At 41.6% G+C, this 14,589-nt stretch overlaps 1 protein-coding gene across 7 annotated transcripts in view; it reads left to right on the forward strand.

Moving 5' to 3' along the window:
- The first annotated feature begins 6,576 nt into the window (after nt 1–6,576).
- TRIQK (triple QxxK/R motif containing) overlaps nt 6,577–14,589 on the forward strand; it is a 64,978-nt gene continuing 56,965 nt past the window's right edge. The window contains exons 1-2 of one of the 7 annotated variants that reach the window (XM_030012023.1): nt 7,196–7,260; nt 8,978–9,027. Coding sequence is in view for 1 of the 7 variants with exons in the window: in XM_030012022.2 (XP_029867882.1) it covers nt 7,952–8,033 (82 nt within the window). In the remaining 6 variants the exon portion in view is untranslated. The other 6 variants (XM_030012025.1, XM_030012024.2, XM_030012026.2 and 3 more) reach the window with 6 other exon arrangements.

Raw genomic sequence — 14,589 nt, forward strand, 5'->3', positions numbered from 1 at the left:
CCTGGGGACGTGATGGAGCAGCTAATCCTGGAAACCATTTCCAAGCACGTTAACAGGAAAATCATCAGGAGTAGTCAGCATGGCTTCACCAAGGGGAAGTCCAACTTGATAAACTGCTATGATGAAATGACTGGCCTGGTAGACAAGGGGAGAGGAGTGGATATTGTCTACCTGGACTTCAGTTAGGCCTTTGACACGATCTCCCAGAAGATCCTCACAGACAACCTGTTGATGTATGGGCTGGATGAGCAGTGAGGTGGGCTGAAAACTGGCTGAATGGCCAGGCCCAGAGGGTGCTGATCAGTGGCACCAAGTCTAGTTGGAGGCCAGTAACTAGCAGTGTACCCCAGGGGTCAATACTGTGTCCAGTCCTGTTTAACACCATCATTAATGATCTGGATGATGGGGCACAGCAAGTACCCTCAGCAAGTTCGCAGATGACGGTGTTATTGTCCATTATTTGTATGGATAGTTATTTCTCCCACGGTGTATATGCAGTTCTTATTGCTGGATTTCATCAGCCATTTTAAAATGCAGTTCCTGAATATCATGGTATGTTTCTGCTAATCATTGAAGCCAGTTTTTCTTTTGATTGTTTTTAATTATTTTGTATAATCAGAAAATTTTGTTGCTTTACTATTGAGTCATTTAGGACTGTATTGAGCAGCATGGATCCCAGACGGATCATTGTGAATATGCCACTATCCCGTTGGTACAAAAACAGAGCTATTATTTCTATTTATTTTTTCTAGGCTTTAAACAAGAGAAGTAACTTTCCTTTTATCCCATAGCAACTTAGCTGTTTTGGCTTTTCAGTTACAATATTTTGACCAGTCATCCTTACCCACATTTTTAGGTGACTCTTTCAAAGAACTCTAACAGATGCAGGAGGCATGACCCTCATACTCAAAAATTATGGGGTATCTGCCCCTATATGTGGCATCCATCCAGTTCTATTTGCTATTGTAGTTTCAACCGTTTTCCCTGGTACAGAAGTCAGATGTGCTCGTCTGTAGTTTCCTGGCTCCTCCCAGCTGCTCTTTGTGCCTCGCTTCCCCATCTGTAAAACTGTGATGTTGCTACCCCTTTAACTTATAGACCTGCAATGAAGATTAAGTAATTTTTCTTTCTGAATCACTCAAATGCAAGTGATATCAGTGACTATAGGGCTTTTAAACTATTGAGAGAAGTCTACTAAGTAGCAAATAAAAAAGGGAGAGCACACAAAAAACAGCAATAAGAAATAAAATACTGAACAACTTATTATTTGTAGTGTGCTGAGTGGAAGCATAGACTGTAAAGCTGAGAGGGATGATTATCACCCCCTAGTTTGTTTTACAGCTTCTCAAAAGCCAGGAGACATCCTTACTGAAAAAGGTTTCTTCTTCTGGGAGGAAAAAAGCACCTATTCAGTAAAGCAATGGAGAATCCAGTATAATGCTTAGAAAAAGTGTATGTCTTCTTTCTAGTCTCACTTTGTGAAGCTTGAACTTCCAGCTATTAGCTCTTTATATATATATTCTTTCTAATGGTATATAAAGTTTAAGGAGTTCTTTGTTACCAGATTTTGATTGCTCAGATAGCTTTTCATAGATGATGATCAGAGCATCCAGTAAATTCCCATTGTTGCATTAAACAGATTGAGGTTCATGAGGCTGGGTCTTACAGAGTCCCTTTGGCTGGATATGCAAAGGGACTTGGGCAACTAACTGCTGCTTTAGGTGACATTTGCATAAAAATGAAGTCCAACATGTAGTTGTCCCTTAGACACTAGACTCTCAGAGAGTTGCTGCATCACTGTGCCCATTTCATTGGCATGATAGTATTTGGTCTGGTGGCACTTCTCAGTTCACACCTTACAAAAAGTTATCCAAGGAAAGGACTTTTCATGGAAAAGAAATTCCTGTTTTACCTTGCAGTCCAGAGGAAAGGGTATTTATCTGGTGGGAATTGTTTTCAACCCCTCTTTCTACTTGATTCAAAACAGACTAGATTTCAGGTCCCACACTTGCTAGGAGAGGGCCCTAAGGATTCTGCTGTTGGGTAACTGGGTGTATGAGGGAAAGCTCTCTGTTTCTCCTACTGATGTGTTCAACTCTGTATTACCTAATGGAACAGTAGTGTAAAAAGGAGGACAGTGCATAATTCAGTTAAGGCACACATCTGGGATGGGAGAGAAGTTCAAGTCCAGACTTAATAGAATACTTTATTATTCATACAAAATGGAGATTCCTGAGGGAAACTGAGGAGAACTGTATCAACCTAGTAATTTGGGGCACTATCCTGCAATATGGAGAACCTGGCTCCCAAACTATATTACAAATAATTTATAAAACTGTAAATAGGTTTTTGTTTCCCAGATGACCACACCAATATTTGGAGGCAGAGCATTTCTTTGGTTAATTTTGGCATGGCAAAACCCACATTCATTCTTGGAAGCTGAGCTTTTTCTCTGATTCTATAATAGATAACTATTATGTTGATACTTAACAGGTTACCTTTTTTAAAAAAAACGAACCAAAATAGCGTCACAGTAATTTTCAAAATATGTGATTTTTCCCAATATGAAATGGATCACTATAATTATCTAATTAAATCAGTAAGTATGAAAACCTTCTCTCACAACACAGACAACAGTTGTTCAGGTGTAAGAACTGTATGTATTACATAGAATCATATTTCCAAGGACTGTATTAGAAAAAACATCATCTATTATAATGTTATTAATCTTCGGTTGGAATCGGGACATGCACATATGTATATAAAATTATTATTGAGGTGTGTGGGGATATTAGAGTGTCCAGATTCAGTTCATAAGAACAGACAATCTCTACCATATAGGAAATCTGTTAATATTGCAGAATATAAATAAGTTTGGGTTTTTTTATTCTGCAAGGTCCCCAAACAAATCACAGCTTAGCTCTGTCTTGTAATAGGGCCTGTTCCAAGGACCTTTGAAGTTTCCAATTGACTCAACAGGATTTGGATCTGGCCCTAAAGTAGTAAAACCTTTGTTGAATGTTTATAGATAACCACCTAGTCAGTGCTGGCTTAAGAAAAGAAAAAGGAAATAAATTAAATGCATCTTCCAGTGACATAAGCCTCATGAAGAATTAACTAGGATAAGCACTTATTCTAGTTGGTGCACTGTCGATCTGAACAATGCAGACAAAAATAATAATTAAAACATAGCTTCATGCTGAGATGAAACTTTCAAGAGTGTCTACTGTGTTAAGCTTATGATTTTTCTGGTTTTGTATTTGCAAGCATAATTATGTCCCAGAGGCAACAGGAGCTAGTGCTTGTCAGTCCCCATTTCCCCCTCTGATAGGAGATTAATTTCTTTACACATAAATCCAAAAGTTGATGCCAGAGCAATAATAATAATGTAAACAAGTCTTTTATTCTTTTAATCTGGAATGCATAATTTAATGGCATAGTTGTATAAATAATGAAAATACCACATCTACTTTAGACAATTAAGGGTAAACTGAAGGTAACATTTAATGTAGTATTGATTGACTGTATCAACAAAATGACGGCAGACATCTGTATGGATGATAGCAGTTAGGAAAATGCTACCAAGTCTATCAATACAGATTAAGTAGGGGTGGGATGGAGCAGACTTGATGGCTCAGAGTACTGGTAATGGAATATGGAGCCTTTCACCTCCAGCACACTGACTCGCATGAGCCTAGGTCAGTCTGTGACTGAAAGTCATTATCATCAGATGGTTCTTCAGTGAAATGAGTTTGTCCTAATGGCAGGCTGTCTGTGTCACAAAACACACCATCTATCATGACTGACACTACATTGAGATATTCAGCTGGAAGGCGAGACGACAGTCTCCATCCACATCCCTTGTACCCTGGCAGGGCGCAGAGGTAAGGACAGTTGTCCAGGGCTGCTTTGCTACAGGCTATGCTGCAAAGGTTTTAGGAACGTCTGATTTTAGGGACAGTGGTGCTAAATACTAACGAAGCAAAGAGCAACAGGAAGGTATCAGCAGGAATCAGCTCAGCACACCACTGGCATCAAGTAATGGTAGCTATCCTGCCATACTTGTCTTTTGGATGGATTGGAGAGTAACAGTGTTACATGGGGAAAGCAAAACTGGGTTTGTTAATAAAACCCCATGAATAAAAGCACAGTGGAAGCCAGTATCCTAGGTAAGTTAGAGGCAAGAAGCAACATATTAAAGCTAAGTGAAAACAAGACAGGATAGGAATAAAGGATTTTAAAATGAAGGCAAAGTGCATACAGAGCTGGTGTAAAGACAGGAGACACTGGAGAGATGCAGAGTGAGCAATGACACGGACAAAGGGATGAGCTAAGGGCATTATTTCTTTCAGCAGCAGTTCTGGTTGGATATGAGCAGAGCAAGACTGTACGTGTTGGATGGGGAATACTGTACCTTTTAGAAGTTCTGGACTAAGGTATTACTTGAAAGATTTAATAACAGCCTGAATAGTAGCCCCATAGTCATTGTTTTATTGGCAATACTCAGGCTACAGTTCTGGATGAGAGACGGGGCAAAACTCTTACTTATAGTGATGGCAAAATGAATAGAACAAAATAATTAAGAACATTCTTTCACATCTTTGAGCTTTACCTGGTGGCTAGACATAGATGAGGAGACATCAGGTTAGACAGCAGACAAGTTGTTCCGTTTTGGGGAGTTAGTTTTCTGTATGTTAATTTAATCTGTGTTGTCAACTTGGAACAAAAATGTTGAGCATCATTTTCCAACCTTTTATCTACTGAACTCTAAAAGCTCAGGGACTGCTTCTAGGAGCTCTGCAAAAGATAAATAAGAAAAGGAAGCCTATTTTCAGTAGGCTTAACTTAACTTCTATTAAAAAAAAATTCACAAATCGTCAAGTTGAAAACCACTGCATAGGAGGAGAACAAAAAGAGACAGATTCTTGTCAAATTGTCAGAGTAAGTTGAAGATCTTGTGAAGATATGAAAAACAGGAGGAAAACCAGGAAAAGACAGTCACTGAAAACAATGGCCAATACATTTTCTTCAAAATTTTGTCAGATAAAATTAAACCATGGAAGTTTAAAAAACACTTTTGGATTTTTCAATTCATCTGCTCAAGGCATATGGCACCAAATTGATGGGTGTGGCAAAATCAATAAAATATTCCTCTCTGATTGATATACATTTCAGTTATAGTTACAGATTTAGTAATTGTATCCCTTGTGTATTTATACCTGTAAGAGACAGATTATAAATATCCTATGACACATATACTCCACCCAGGCTGCTTCTTATCCTACAAAACACAGCAAGCCTGTCAGCAGTAGTTTCCGTCATCTAAATGTCAACCACCCTTCTGACCATTCTACCAGTATGCACGCCTTGTCTGCAGAAGAAACCTTGCGACGGGAAACAAACATTTTTCCCATAAAAAGAGGATTAAGAATGAAGAAATTAAAGACAGTGGAACTAAAAATGGTGAAAATTTCTCAGTGGTTGTACAGCTCCTTTTCATGAGGTCGTAATTCCTTATGACTTCTTTATGGATTCAGTATCGAGGCTGCTGGGCATACTCGATAAGGTTTATTAATAAGGTTTATTACCTAGAAGAATAACTTGGTGGTGAAATGAATATCGTGATTAGGTGAAATTAGGTGAAACTGAACTAGAACTAGATGTATTTTGCTACAAGGACTCACAAGGACAAACTCCTCAGCAGTGGTTCAGATAACACAAAATCATGTAGCCAGATACACTGATTCTTATATTCCTTCATATTTATTTTGGTTGTGATTACACAGTCAAAATTCACATCTAATAGCTATTTGAACGTGATTGCTGTTTTGCACATAATACTATATTCAAATATCCATGAGCATAATCATGACTTGGGTTTTACTGAATCATATCAAAATAATCAAGGAATCAAAATAAAGTATTAAAATATTTTACATGTATATGGTTCCTGGTTTACCATTAGGAGTACGAATGAAATAAAATACTGTTGAAAATTCTGAGCACACAGTAGTCAGAAAAATCAGATGTGGTGCCCATGGTGGGTCCCACAGGGGACAAGATACCCTGAGAAGAAAACATAAGGTTGGGTCCAGTGAGCTGCCATGTTCAAAACAGCTGAATACCCTTAGTGTGAGATTTCTTGGCAGAAAAGGTACAAAAAAGCTTTGTGTCTCACCACTCGAAATCAGGACAGGCTGTATTTCTGACAAATTTGTTTCATTTCAGCCTTCCATTAAGTGTGCTACAGAAATGACTGGAGAAAACTCTGCGGTTTGGTACGCGTGCCAGACAGAAGCTCTGATGAATCAACTTTTCTGTAGGCTCATTCTGACTCTGTACACGTGTCATCTAGAAAGATGGGAAAGTTCAGCCGGGTATGGCTTTCACTTCCTAAGTTGCAGAGGTAAACAAATGCAAGTATTTCTTTTTTGTGTATCTTTCCTTACAGAGGAGCGTTAACACTTGGTTACCAACCACCATTTTGCAGTAAGCAAAGCGTGCACGTGCAATACTAATCAGTAAGCTATTCCAAGAGTCAGCGGCTTGCTTCTTGCACCGAAGTAAATGAATTAGCTGTTGCAAAGGACCTAGCATCATCTCAAGGTGGTGAAAAACTACCTGACAGGGTTAGTAATTTCCCATTCGTTACTTTTTTTAGGACCTTAAACCTAAGTTCCCACTGAAGCGGGCTTGTGATGGTGATGATGTGAAGGTGGTCAACTGCTTTCCATTCTACACGTCTGGAGCAACAATTCTGATACAGGTAGGCAGCAGAGCGGTAAAAACCGAGCGGCGGGTGTGAAGCGGGGGAGGGGGGGATGCTGAAACACTCCACGGCTGAACTTTCAGCCTCCCCCAAGGCATCTCCGCGCGGAGACCCAGCGAGACGCCCGAGAGGCGCAGGCAGGCGGGAGCTGGCGCTGCGGGGCCGAGGCCGGAGGCGAGGGCCGAGGCCGCCGCTGCCCGAGGACCCTCCCCGACCCACCTGCGGCCGCAGCTGCCGGGCGCCGCGGGAGGGCGGGGGCCGGGCAGCGCTCCCGCCGCCGCAGGTGCCGCGGGGCCGGGGCAGTCCCCACCCCGGCGGGCTCGGCGCCCCGGCCCCGCGCAGGCTGCGGCCCGGCAGGGCGGGTGGGAGCGGGAGGCGGGGCGGCGGGGACGCTCGGGCAGGAGGCGGCGGCAGCCCCGCCAGCACAGGAAGTCGCCCCGCCGAGAGAGGAGGGAGGAGGCAGGAGGCGGAGCTCTGCCGCTCGGCCCGAGGTACCACTCCCGCTTCCCGTGTGGCGAGGGTCCGCGCGCCAGGGCCGCCTCCCCGGGCCCTTCGTTTTCGCTTCAACCGCCCCCCCTCTGGTGTCTTGTTTTGGTGTTTTCTCGCTTCCCCCTCTCCTCCTTCCCTCCCTTTTCCTTCTTTCTTGCTCGTCCGCTTTCTTCTCTCTCGGGCCTCCGTCCCGCTTTCCGCCGCGGGCCTCCGCTGCCATTGGCCGGGAGAAGGCGCTCGCCTCCGCGATTGGCCGGAGCGCGCTGCCAATCGGGGCGGTGCCGCGGGCGGCCGGGTGCCGCCCTCGGAACGTGGGCTGAAGGGCTGGGAGGGGTCAGCGGCCGCGGCCGGTGCGGCCATGTTGTGTGTGGGCGGGAGAAGGCCCGTCTCACTTCTTAACCCCCGCCCCCGGCGGCACGCGCTGTGCCGGGCAGGTGAGAGCGGGCGGCTCCCCGCGGGGCCGGGGCCGGGGCCGGGGCCGGTGGAGCCGCCTCACGCTGCACCGAGCGCTCCTCGGCTGCCGGGCCTGTTTCCCCCGTGCCCCCAGGTGATGCCAGGCTGGGTCCCTCACCAGGCTGCGACTGGCTGATTTGGAGGGAAATAAATCTCTCACCAGGGCGCCTCTTCGGCGAGGGCTGTGTTTCAGGCCTGGCCTGGAGGCTGTCAGGCTGGCTGAGCTGGCAGAAGCCTGCGATGCGTCCGTGTGAGGACACCCCGCGGCTCTCCCTCATGAGCTCAACTTCTCACGTGCTGCCCGCCAGCGCAGTGTGGTTGGGTGTGTGTGTGTGTGTGAAACCCCGTCTGTGGGGGGTTTCTGGGTGTCTGGGAGCTGGACAAACAGCTGCTTTCTGTGGGTGTGCGTGCGTGGGTGTGTGTGTGTGTAGGCTGACCCCCCACGTGCAGTGAGACCAGGACGTGTTAGAGCCGCTGCACGTGCAGTGCGTAATGGGGCTGTATGTGGTCGGATGGCTCTGTGTATGCAGTAAATCTGATACAACCCAGGCTTGTTGAGCTGGCTGTGTTTACCTTGCAGGCGTGATGTGTTCCGGGTACGTTGGACTCATTTGTGTTTTCTGCAGAGTGCACTGGCCATGCTTACCCTCAGAAAATGCTGGACAGAAATATGGGAGCCACAACATTTCTAAGTGTGAAGTGTTGGCAGGGATTTCTGCCAGCGTATTTGTGTGGCTCTCAACTGCTCTGCCTTACATCAGCCTACGTAATTAGGAGGACAGAGCATAGTACCAGAAAGCCCCTTTGAAAAAGCTTATGGTATAACTGGGCTGTATGTACAGCACACACGTTCACACACAGTAATTCAATTACATGTCATAGAGGGCTCAAGTTCTTTGCTGTTGGGGACCAGGCTCGTTCCTAAAGAGCTAATCAGAATGGAAGGGCACCTGTTACTAAAGATATGTTGACTTTCTTCCAGCCTTTGCTACTGATGTGTGACTTCCATAGTGGAAAACTGTAGAAAGTGATATTTAAGGGATACACAAAAATCTACAAGTATGGGGAAAATTGAACCATTTCTGAAGTAGTGCTATTTGGCGTGTCTTCCTTGGCTGAATCACTTCACCTCTTGGTACAAAACAGGCTAGGAATAAACTTCATTGTTCAGAAAATAGCTTGTCTGCTCACTAAGGAAAAATTTGGCAGACGCTTTTGTTGGCATGATTATCTTTGATCACGAATTACTACAATTTACCCTTCTAGGACTTGTTTTCTGTCTTCATGGAAGCTGTGAAGATGTAAGCCTACTTCAGGTCAGTACTGTAAGTGTGAGCATAGAGAAAACAAGAAGTGTTGACTTTGAAGTAAAGTAATCCCACCATTACAAACAGTTGACACATTTTTTTGCAAAAAGGCAATTGCTCACTTTCTTCTGTTATTCTTCAATATGTAAATCCTTTTTGTAATTTATTTTATAATTTATAATTCTATAATTTATGTATAGTCCTCTAGCTGAACCTGTTTGAGCAGGGGTAGATGAGCCCAAGTAGATGACCTCGAGGTCCCTTCCAACATCAACAGTCCTGTAATTCTGTGAGCTTGATTTATTAATTTAACCAAGTAGAGATTACAACAATGTTCTACGATTGACTTCTTAGTCTGTCTAATAGTATTTTGTATCTGCAAAAGCAATATAGAAGATACTCAGTTGTTTCAACACAGATGTGGAAGCTCTTCAATTATCTATGTTTTGAAAGATTACTTCACATGACTAAAACAGAGATTCCTGTCAGCATTGGTAAAACACCTGTTATAATTAAATTTAAATCTTGTATTGATATACATAGAAACGCATACATGTGTTTCTATTAAGTTCCATAAAAACAGGACTATCCCTTCCATTTCAGATGCAAGCAGCTGAGTTCCTGAATTCAGTTACTGCATCACATTGAATGAACAGGATTTTTCCATACATCTTTCCTTAAAAACAGACTTTAGCAAAAGGTGACATGCAAAAAGACACATACTTTTCTTCATAAAATCAAGAATAAAGGTAGTGCTTTTATTAGTGTTTTTTTTATTTTCATAAACTTGAGCTATACAGAGTAAGTTTATATGCACTGGAAGATTCCACGTGCACTTCTGCCAGTTCCCTAACTTCATAGCTCTTGCTGTTACACTCTGCAGCCTCTTCAGGAAAGGAAGCCAGTTTGTGTGCCGGTTTTATAGCAGGTACAGGAAAATCCTCTGACTCGCTATTGGTCACAAATACAGAACGAAGACTAGTCATGTAAGCTAATATATTAACCTGTGATATTGTCCACTGTATATCTAGGATTTACTTCCTTCAAATATTTCGGCCAAATCCTGTAGCCCAGTCTTAAAGGACAACTTAAGCTCAGTGTACTTTATGGCAGTAGCTCCAGGAGACATCCAATTTTAGGAGACTCTGCATAGAAAACAAGACGAGGGGTTTCTTTTGCAGTGCAATGAAGACCTTTTCTTTGGATTTTTCTGTGAAATTTGTTTCTTGAGACCATGAATTAGTTTTTTTTTCATGTATGGTTTTAAAAGTCTTCCAAAAGAAACCAAATACCATCAAGTTTAGTTATAGTTAATCGCAGTTGGAATTTTAGAGTTCCTGTGAGATTTTTCTCATAACTAGGAAGTTCTTGGATTTGTTTTACTTTGGGATGTTTCCATATTAAGCTAAATTTTTCATTAGGCAAGACAAGCTGTGAATTATAGAGGAGGGTAGGATACTTTGGACAGTCTTTGTATGTTGCTAAAGCAGGCTAATGTTACAAAATGGGGTTACGTGTTAAAAAACATGAGCCAATTCAATATCATCCTGGAGAGCCAAGTCGCTATATTAAGTATTTATTCTTCATAAGTAAATTATGTTTACATGTTATGAGATATATAAAGAGAATGAAACATAGATGGTTGCAAGGTGTAGACAAAGAAGCTAATGATTTTCATTCATAGTAGAAGTCTGCCTGACTCCTCTATCTTATGATACTACTGTGGTAATACAGTTACTGCTGGGGAACAGGACTGCAAAAGTATGTGTTTTCTGACACAAGATGTGCTTTAAATTTTTCTGTTCTTGTAGATCTTTTTCATTTGCTTTCAGGTTTACTTTTTATTGAGGAAAAAATATTAAGAGATTTACAGAATACATAAGCTGATAATTTTTTAAAATAAAAAATGAAGTGCTTTTCAGTGAATGGCTATCCTCATTTCAAATGAAATCTGCAATGATTAAATATTAAAATGATCGATGGTTTAAATTAATATAAAAAGTTTTCAGGAGATTATTACAAAGATTAACATTTTTAATGTTTTAATACTTCCATAGTTTATCAATCACAGGCACAGTGAAACAGTTTTTAGTTATCAAGCTGATGATCTCATATATCATTGCAGTATTATGCACAACATAAACATCATGGTGTCGTTGGTAGAGGAGATGAAGAAACACAATTTATGTTACGGCTGTTTAATAATCAGTTTTAGTCCTGAAGTATTTTTTGACACACAGAATAAGCAGGTAAGATTTTTTTTTTCCCCTTTGGAAAGAAGATAAGAAGGAAAGATAGTTCCAGAAAAACAGTGGTGTTTGCCATTTAGCAAAGAACTCTGGTTACGTGTAATGGCAAACATAGATGGTCACTGGTACTGCTACAGAAGAAGAAAAAGCACTTTGCATGTGTTTTTCCAAGTAGGACTTGCATTAATGCAGCTTTAATATCCCCAAATTATCTGCAACAGCCTATGATTCCTAATAAATTTTTATTCATTAGAATTATGTTTGAAGGTCATGAGAAAATGTCAAGGCACCCCAGGTGCTTTTGTATCACTAGCTGTGCATAGATACCCCTGTAATTCAGTGGGTTGAGTAAACGCTTACTCCAGGCACTCTTGACCTGGACGGTGCTAATCCCTTTGTTTCCCATTTCTTCTGCATTTTTTTAGCAGCAAGGCTAAAAATCAGCGTTAGTTATTTTTAATTTTGATTTTGCCTCTCTAACCACATACTGCAATGGTACAATGGAGCTTTATACAATACAGTTTATTGTGGTCCAGGACTTTTTGCAGTGTTAAATATATAATTCATACATCAACAAAATATTGTTTATTCATGTGTTGTGATTGTTCTTGGCATCGTCCTTCATCCAGTATGTTTTACCATAAAAAATGAGACAATTGGAAAGACACGGTGCGATGAATTAGCCAATGTAAACCCAATAGCAGGTGTAAAGAAAGATGGGAGATAGTCAGGAGAGGAAGGGTGAAATAGAAATCCAGGAATAGATGTTGAGGTAGTGAAGTGAATAAATGGGGAAAGACTGTTCTGACAGCAGAAGCTTACGGCGGCCAAGTCACTTATACCAGAAAGGGCAAGTATGAGAGAGGGAAAGAGCAAAGGTTAGCACTAGGTTAATGTTGAGAATGGTATTGGGAAGTTAAAATCCAGAGGCCAAACTGAAGCACACCATTTTGTACACAAGTTTGTTGTCAGCTACTAATGCTGTTATTTCTATTCTTAGGTAAGAGAACAAAATAAAAGATGGGGTTATATTGCCTGTAGTTGGTTGCCTCTAGCCAGAAAGCCAAATTTATCCTCATGTATTTCCATTGAAATAAAATAAATAATGGAACAAAATAACCTTTTATGTTATGAACTGTTTTTTATAGTGCGGAAACAGATTGGGTTGGAAATGTAGTAGATTTCAAAGTTTCAATTGTTTTCTCTCCGGCTGTGCTGTGTGGTGTAAATGAAGAAAAGGTTAAGTTTACCCATGATAATTCCCTCTCACATTTACATTATCAATCAGCCTTTGTAGCTTTTTGTGCTTTTATCTATTGTGTTTTCATTGTAATCTTTACGTATGAAGTTCTCAATTCTACAAACTCTTATGCTCAAATTTATTCATGAATGGCTCTGACAGATGTGCTCTGGAAGCCTTAGATGCTGTGGTTTAAGATGCTGCCAGCTGGTCTCCCCACCCCTCAGGTTGCAGTCTGTATGGAAAAGCCAGCAATACCTGCACTTCAGTTAGCTTCCCTCACCTTAATTCACATTTCTTTTTGGGTGGCTTGTGCTGATGCATAGGCTGGGAATGGGGCCCTGGTCCTGGGGACAGAATGTACCCCCTCTTGTTGCCCTTTCTTACATGCTGCTCACCCCTGGCAGAGAGGTGGTCAGCAACATCCTAAGCCTTTCAGATACCCAAAGCTTGTTTATGAGACTCCCCTGTAGTTTCAAGTTGAACATGTTTTAAACTTTCTGTTTTAAATTACCTATGTTTTCAACTTGTTACTGTACTAAGTCAGTGTGGAGGACATTAAAGTTTTGTTTGCTTTTAAAGGTGATCATGCCTAAAAGCTGATATTAAAAAACATAGAGCTTTCTTCCATGTAGTATGTATGCCATAGAAATTGTGCAGTGGGCGGTTTTAGTGTGGCACTTACTGTGTGTGGAGCTGATGATGCTGCCTCCAATTAAGATTACATCACTTACTTTACTGCTAGACCAGTTTGGTATTACTTACGTTCTTGCCAAAAGGAAGCAGTTAACCTGAAGCAATGTATTACTTGTTTTGTTCTTGTGTCTTGGCTGTCAGACTGAAAGTACACTATTTGTATAGCTGACATTTAAATTTGATTAGGCCCTTGATTTACTGTTACTCAACTAAAATTAATTTAAAAATTAGGACTGTACAGTAACAATAAAATGGATAAAGAGCTGGTGAGCTGCCAGCACTTAGAAATAATGGCTGGAGGCCACTGTCAATGGATAAGAGCTTGTGGGGACTTTCCCCAGCGTTTGTGTCGGGTGTGATACTTTTTGCTGGTTTAGTCAGTTGTCTGTGTGCAAACATAAACAGTAATGACAAATGGTGGATGGTTCAGTGATTGCTGGATTGATGGAGAAGGGATGAATTTTAAAGCATGGCTGAGATCATGGTAACACGAGTCTGTTAAAATGCAGTTTGTCTGCAAATGAGTCGAGGAAGAAGGAATGCTGGATTAGTGTGCAAAATGGAAAGATTTTTATCTTGTAAAGCTGTGACTGTGGGAAGACTTGGGGTTTGTGAGGAAGCCCCTGTAGCCAAAGGGGATTCAAGTGCAGGGCAGTGTCAAGAAGGGCTGGTGCTGCCTAGTAGAGATGGGGGGAGAGGTAGGAGGGTTGTTTAAATCCCTTTAATAAGACCAGTGCTGGAATGTTGCATCTGTTCTATTTCTGTGAAAAACACGTCCTGAAGAATTTGAAAGCATGGTGAAAGTTCTGGAAGACACAGGCTTACTTCTGATAATGGTCCTATCTTTGGTAGGTGGGCTTGAGAGTAGGTTCAAGCTTGCTGTGATGTTTCTGACCACATGTGTGCCTTACGTCACCCCTGCTGGACCTCAACAAGCTCTGTTAGCTATCTATCCCACCTGGCTGCTGCAGAGGCCCTCCTACATACATAGTGTTGAGTGTCCTAGGCAAGGCTATGCTGCATCTGTGTGAATTTGTCATTTCTTCCCATTGCAGAGTGTGTGGAAGGCATTCTTTCTTTTTTGTTGTATATGTGCATCATGGAAAGCTTTCTGTAATATGTTTTTTCAACTTTGGACTTTGGTGTGATTAAACTTAGGTATGGTTTTAATGGAACCACAAAGAATTGCAGCAGCTAATAATTTGGGGTTTTTTTTGATTCTGCAATCAGAAAATGGTTGGAGCAAGGATGGATGTTCCTTTCTTTGGAATTTTTTGACATATGCTATTTAATTTATGAATGAATCTTTCCGTAATTTGGAGTGAAAAGGTTAACAAAGCATTCTTAGATTGCTGTTTACTTTTGTATTCTGAAAGATAGGATAAT

Source organism: Aquila chrysaetos, chromosome 4 (genome assembly GCF_900496995.4).
Source record: "Aquila chrysaetos chrysaetos chromosome 4, bAquChr1.4, whole genome shotgun sequence".
Lineage (NCBI taxonomy): Eukaryota > Metazoa > Chordata > Aves > Accipitriformes > Accipitridae > Aquila > Aquila chrysaetos.